Source organism: Chelonoidis abingdonii, chromosome 2, assembly GCF_003597395.2.
Source record: "Chelonoidis abingdonii isolate Lonesome George chromosome 2, CheloAbing_2.0, whole genome shotgun sequence".
Lineage (NCBI taxonomy): Eukaryota > Metazoa > Chordata > Testudines > Testudinidae > Chelonoidis > Chelonoidis abingdonii.
This window is the reverse complement of record NC_133770.1, coordinates 261,183,007-261,189,584: the sequence shown is the minus strand read 5'-3', so window position 1 is coordinate 261,189,584 and position 6,578 is coordinate 261,183,007. Positions and strand designations below refer to the sequence as shown.

General features: G+C 42.6%; 1 protein-coding gene across 1 annotated transcript; it reads right to left on the bottom strand.

The window, feature by feature from the left end:
• Positions 1–3,790: 3,790 nt before the first annotated feature.
• Positions 3,791–6,369, bottom strand: KCNS2 (potassium voltage-gated channel modifier subfamily S member 2). Its single transcript, XM_032773547.2, has one exon. The coding sequence runs from the start codon at positions 6,034–6,036 to the stop codon at positions 4,603–4,605; it is 1,434 nt and encodes a 477-aa protein (XP_032629438.1). The 5' UTR covers positions 6,037–6,369; the 3' UTR covers positions 3,791–4,602.
• Positions 6,370–6,578: the final 209 nt, after the last annotated feature.

Sequence of the window (6,578 nt, the reverse complement as noted above, 5' to 3'; positions counted from 1 at the left end):
CAAGAGTGTGCAAATACTTTAAGTGCTAAAACTGAAATAACAAACACAAAGTTCTCAATTTTTAAACTTACAAATGTGAAACAGACCGGGCTGTATTATATAAGAAAAAGTCTGATTTCAAAATGGATAACACACAGTCTGCACAGAAGGAGACAACTAGCAAGTGACTAAAATCTATGAATAATAAAACAAGTGTTAATACTAAAACTAAACAAATACCAACTGCTTCATCACAAGCTATAAATACATATTGCTTTTCAGCAGCAGCCCTGGAACGCCATAATAGTCAGCCCAGCTCTATAGAATCCTAGGGTTAGGAGAGACCACAAGAATAATCTCTGTTATGTCTAAACCATCCAAGACACATGGCTATCCAGCCTACTTTTGAAAACCTCCAGTGAAGGAGCTTCCACAACCTCCCTAGGCAGGCTGTTCCATTGCCCTACTGTTCTTACAGTTAGGAAGTTTTTCCTGGGATTTAATGAAAATCAGAACTCCACGACAAAGTTTAATCCCTCAGACAAAGTAAATTATTTGGTTGGAAATAATGGCATAATCCTCATTTAACAACTTTAGACCTTTTAGCAAACAGGGGGAAACAGCAACATGTTTCAGTGTTTTCTCTTGACACTGGAAATGTGCCCTTTACAAAGCAGAGTGAGTCCACATGGGGGTAGAATACTCTTCATTAGATAGCACCTGCGTAACAAGCAGATTTTGGACCCTGGCAGTTTTCAAGCCTAGAACACAAAGGAGTGCTGCCAGTTACACCTCACATCCTTAAATTCAGGACTACTATTTCATAAGACACAAGATTGTCTCAAATTTACAACCTAGTCATCTAAAAAATCCAGCAGGATAGTAGCTGGCCAAACAGCTTGTCTTCTCTCTGTCCTCTGTCAGTCCTGCGAAATGCTGAGTTTTCTCCTGCAAAATGTGCAGTATCTTTCTTTGCTATTGCAGTTAATAGAAGATGAGGGTGCTCAGCATCTCACAGGACTGGGCCCTACAGTAGCTGCCTTTATAAAATGGCAGGCAGCTGATGTCTCATTTCTCTTACATAGGTGGATTTACTGTATCATTTAAATCAGAACCAACGGTGCTAGGGTGCACTGTACTATTGGGTCGTGTATTTTGTATGCGAGACTAAATTAAGGTCCGCCCTCCACTCCACATTGCATTAGTCATTACACATTTTGCAAAAGCAGGGCTGTAAGCCTTGGCAAAAGATTCATTTCTGACACTGGATAAAACAATGACAACACACTCAATCATTTGACTTGTTTTCGTCGGTGTTATTTTAGCATCCTGGGCAAGTTTCAAGTTTCGATAATTACATTCAGTCTGCCAGCATGTCCACTTGTAGTTTAACTTTGGATATGGTATTTGCTACTTCATGTCCTAAACACTGACCAAGCTTCACCTCACTAGTTGCTGTATTTAAGTGGTGAATGAAGTAATTCCCTTCTATAAATACAGTTTGTAAAGTATGCAGGGATCCTCCTGAATTAACGGTTCTATATAAAATCATTTTCATAATGAATCATGGTAATGAGTGCATACTAAATTGCAGTACTTTATTTACTTAGCATCTTTGATCCATAGCACTTATATAAAAAAAGCAATAATGAAAATTCCTTACAACCAATACAATAAAAATAGTGACTCCTTGGGGAACTTCATTTTCTTTCACAAAATGCAATTTGGAAACATTCCATTCAATTTCTGAAGAAATGACTGAACAATGTCCCTATGAATAATAAATCTGTAAGATAAGATTATATATATCTTATTTAAATAATCCAAACTTTGCAATGCTAAACTAACAGCTGGGGGAATTCATGACCCTTTGACAATTCTACATGTCTGCAGAAATAACTGGCCTAAAAATAATATACTGTTTAGGATTTTTTTAAAAACTCTGTGAATTCTTTGATTGTGAAGCTGAGAAAATAAGACACCTGGCTAGAGAGGGATTCTGCATAGACCACAAACTGGTAAACTTGATGAAGGCCAAATTATCCTTGGCATCAATGGAAATTTTTACCAGATCTGTAGGATTCAGCCTACTCTGTGTATAAGTGCTATGCAAGATCTCCCACATACTTCTTTCCAGGTATATCAATCCTGACCTGAAATGTCCATAATCTAGAGCTGTGCTTCTTTTGATTACCATTCCAAATTTGATGGTAGTGTCCAAATGTTCCAGTTCAGTACTAGGTTGAGACCATCAAATTTAACTACACCTGTGACCCAATACAGAAATTGATCTCAGTCCTCCAGAGGCGAAAGCATTGGCTAGCTTTTCAAATGTGAATGCGTAAATTTAGGCACCTAAATCCAGATTCAGAAGCTTAAATATAAACTGCCAAATTTTCTGAGGTTCTGAGCACTCATATCTCCTGCTGAAGTTACAGAGAACTATATGGACATCAATAAGGATTTTTTTTAAACATAAACATTTAGAAGGGATATAAACGCTCATGCTTCCTTCAGGGCATAAGCCAACCACTAACTGAAGGGGGCTGGGAAGAAATTTGCATTATGGGCAGGTTATTCCACATCTACCTATTACAGGGTTCTTATACCTTCTTCTGAAGCATGTGGTACTGGCCACTGTCAGAAACAGCACACTGAATTAGCTGGACCACAGCTGGTCTGCTGTGGTTTGACAACTCCTATGTCCTTCTCATGTCCTTCTCATGTCCTATGTCCAAGGTGAGCTGTGGATGCTCAGCATCTGTGATAATTAGGCCCTTTTTGTTCAAGTGCCTGAATATTATTTAGATGTCTAATTTTAGGCTTCCAAATGTGACGATTTTGGCCTTAGTGCTTTAAGACACTTCCTAATCTCCCTAATTTGAATATATTCTCTGAACCCACCTTATCTTCATAAATTGCTGTACTACAAATTGACTTGAAAACAGTAGATAACTGGATGGCAATATAGCAGCGTTTGAACAGAAAAGAGCCATTTTGCCAGCGGAGTACTGGTAGTTTGCTTGACAGCACAGTTCTCTAGTAAACAGGAAATATGATAGTATGGTAGAGAGGGCATTGTCTGAGCTGAGAGTATTGATCCTTAAACCATTACAGTGAGCAGGGAGAAACAACTCTGAGCACTCATAAGATTAGTTTATGCAGAGTCATGACTTAGACAATTAAATATCAAGATCTGCTGTCTTGTTTAAAACAGACTTTACAAATACTAGGGCAGATTCTCAGCTGCTTTACATCATCAAAGTCATTGGACCAGATGAGGATCTGATCCAATAAGTGCCCTTTCTTGGTCTTGGCCTTAATGCTTCTTCCTGAACTGAGACACAGGAGTCCTTTTCTGAACCATTTTTTAAGTAGAAATATTCGCTATATTTATTCCCCGAGAGTTTCATCTGCAGAAATCTTAATGAGATTATTTACCACGGACACCTGTTTTAATTCTCATGCCAAGCATCAAAACAGTCCTCCCTGACAAAATTAGGCTGTATCTCAGAAATACATATGCTTTTTAATCTTTTTAATTAGTCATCTTTCAGTAGGTAAATGTCAGCTCCTAAAATACTGCCTTTATCATTCATTTTGGAATATTTCCATACTCTAGAGAGACCCAAGTTTTCACATGTGGCTTCTAATTGTTGGATGCCTCCATTTTGGAGAGTCGAACTTCCTCTGAAGCCCAACTTCCTTCTTCCTTCCTTTTGGGCCTGACTTTCAGAGATGCTGAATGTCTGCAGCTCCAGCTGAAGTCAATGTCTGCAGCTCCAGTTGAAGTCAACGAGCACCAAGGGCTGTAGGCCACTTCTGAAAATGTGGCCTTAAAGCTCCCATAATTTAAAAGCTTTGGGTATGTTTTTCAGAAGTGCTCAGTATTGGCCTATTTCTGCTCCCAATGAGGGCAATGGGATTTTTTCTTCTGATGTGGCTGGAATTAGAGTTAGACAATGCCGAATGCTTTTGAAAATCTCACTAGGTGTTTAATTGCAAAAGACCACCCAGTGCTTTAATACATGTGCTCTTGAACAAATGCCAGTTTTCCCTGAACTGCGACACTCAATTGCGTTTTCAGACGTGGTTAACATTAGTATTAGCAGGCATAACAAGCTGGCAATGTGTTACTATGTAAACTATTCACAGGTAAGTTTTTAACTTGCAGTTAGTGTCAGATACTTTAAAATGCTCTTTTTAAAATCTGCCTTGTGAGGGCTTTAAACTAACTGGGAAATGTACAGCTATTAAGAGCTGTCACATCATTGTAAGTGAAAACAGATTATTTCATTGTTAATTTCACAGTTGTGGGTTTTCCCCTGGATCAACTCATTTCTCTGCTCACACAAGGACATCTAAAGGAAACAAGCAAATAACAAACTAGCACTGCACCACTAGCACTAGCGTCATGGACACAGTAACACTTGTCTAAAAAAATGAGCATTTTGTTTCTATGCAACAGGATGGAAATGTGCAAACTCTAAATTTCCTGTTAGGTGCAAAGTTAGTGCAATGTCAGCAACACTATATGCTAGAAGAAAAAAAACAAGGAAGAGGAAAATGTTTATAAACACAGCTCTTGGTGCACATCATGCAAACTGCTGTCAGACCTGCAGTCTAATGCAGTGAATCATTTAGGCTTAGTTCGCTGGGAGTACTCCTGCTCAGATTGGTAAAACTGGCCATAAGGGATTTAACTTTATAAGCATAATAGTCCCTTAAATTGACTGATGGAACCTCTTTCATTCCATCACCAAAATCACAGCTCCTCATGGCACTTTCTAGCTGCTTCTGACGCCTATAAAAGTGAGAGAATTTATTGAAGATGAGCGTTATAGGAAGCACTACCACCAAGATACCAGCTAGGATGCATGCAGATGCTGTCAATTTGCCAGCAGTGGTCCCTGGGACAACATCTCCATAACCAACTGTAGTCATGCTAACTGTAGCCCACCACCAGCAAGCAGGGATGGTGGCTAAGCCCTCGTTTTCTTCTTTTTCAATGGTATAAGCCACTACTGAGAATATGGAGATTCCAACAGAGAGGTATAGTAAGAGAAGCCCTACCTCCCTGTAGCTATACTTCAAAGTGGCCCCCAGAGACCTGAGGCCAGTTGAATGCCGAGCAAGTTTTAAGATGCGAAAGATCCTCATTAGTCTCAGGACTTGGGCTACTCTACCTAAATTTGCTAAAGCCGGGCTACTTTCCACAACTAAGTTAACAATTAAGGTAATGTAAAATGGCAGGATGGACATGAGGTCAATCAGATTCAGGGCATGCTTGAAAAACTTCAAGAAGTCAGGAGCCACCACAAATCTTGCCATCAGCTCAAATGTGAACCATGCAATGCCAAAATGTTCTACAATTTCAAACCGCGGATCTTCCTCGGCTTTCCCATAGCTGTCAACCAGCTGGAAGTCCGGGAGGCTGTTCAGGCACATGGTCATAATGGAACCAAGAACAACCACTATTGACAAGACGCTAAATATTCGGCTCAAGACAGAGTAGCCGGGATTGTCCAGAGCTAGCCAGAGCTGCCTCCTGACGTTTCCAAAGGGTTGTCTGTCAAACTTGGCGGCATCATTATAAAAGGCCAAGATTTCATCAAAGGAAGACGAGGTGCTTTCCCGGTCACTTTGCTCTTCCCATTTCTCTTGATCTGGCTCCATTTTCCTCCCATGGTAGCTGTAGCTGCAGCATGAGTCAATGAAGAACTCATTGATGCCCCAGTATTCAATCTCCTGGCTGAAGGAGAACACGCAGAGTTCGCCCATCACGTGGAGCTTGCCGGTGTTGTAAAAATGTAACACGTAGGGGAAAAGTTCGGGGTTCCGGTCAAAGTAAAACTCGTTCTTGGCGTCATCATAATCGTCGCAGAGCTCTAATATCGACTCTTTTGAGTGGCAGCTCAGCAGTTTGCCCAGCCTGGTTTCGGGAAATCTTAGTAGGGTGTTGGATCGCATCTTTTTCTTAAAACCTCCGACATTGATGCTGATCTCATTGTCTTCCGAATGAGCCAGAGAGAAATCCTCCAGGCTCTGCCCGGGCATAGTGAGCTTCTTCCAAGGGGCGCCGGGAATAGACCTAGAATGGGATCAAACCGCAAATCAGCTCCAGTGGCGAACCCATGGGGCTTTCCCCCCTTTCCTGCCGGCCTTTTACCAGCCACGGCATTGCTACCCGGCACTCCGAGCCAGCCCTCTCCGCTCACATACACTCAGGGCTGGTCCTTTGTTTCGGAGGTTTAGCAGCGCGACCGTGTAATTAGCATGGGCTGCGAGTCCCTGGGAAATCACCAGTTACCCGGGGCTTGCCTGGCCTCCGCTTGCCTCGCGCCGGTGTTGGGAGCAGCCACCTGGCGTGCAACACAGTGACTGTCCCCCTCAGCCTGTAGCGCCCCCGCAATCGCAGCCGCTCCTGGGCCGGGACCGGGCACTGCTCCCCGGGCAGTTTGTCCGCCTGGGAGACCCCAGCCCCGCCCTGCAGTGCAGGATGCAGCCGGGCCGAGGCTGGCGCGGAGCAGCCCCGTGGGGGCCATTCCCCCAGCTGCCCAGCTCGGGCTCCCGGTCCTCCGCAGGGGCCGCCCCTGGCG

Bases quoted from the DNA above. Each gene is read 5' to 3' on its own strand.
- KCNS2 (XM_032773547.2), bottom strand. From the start codon at position 6,036: ATGCCCGGGCAGAGCCTGGAGGATTTCTCTCTGGCTCATTCGGAAGAC.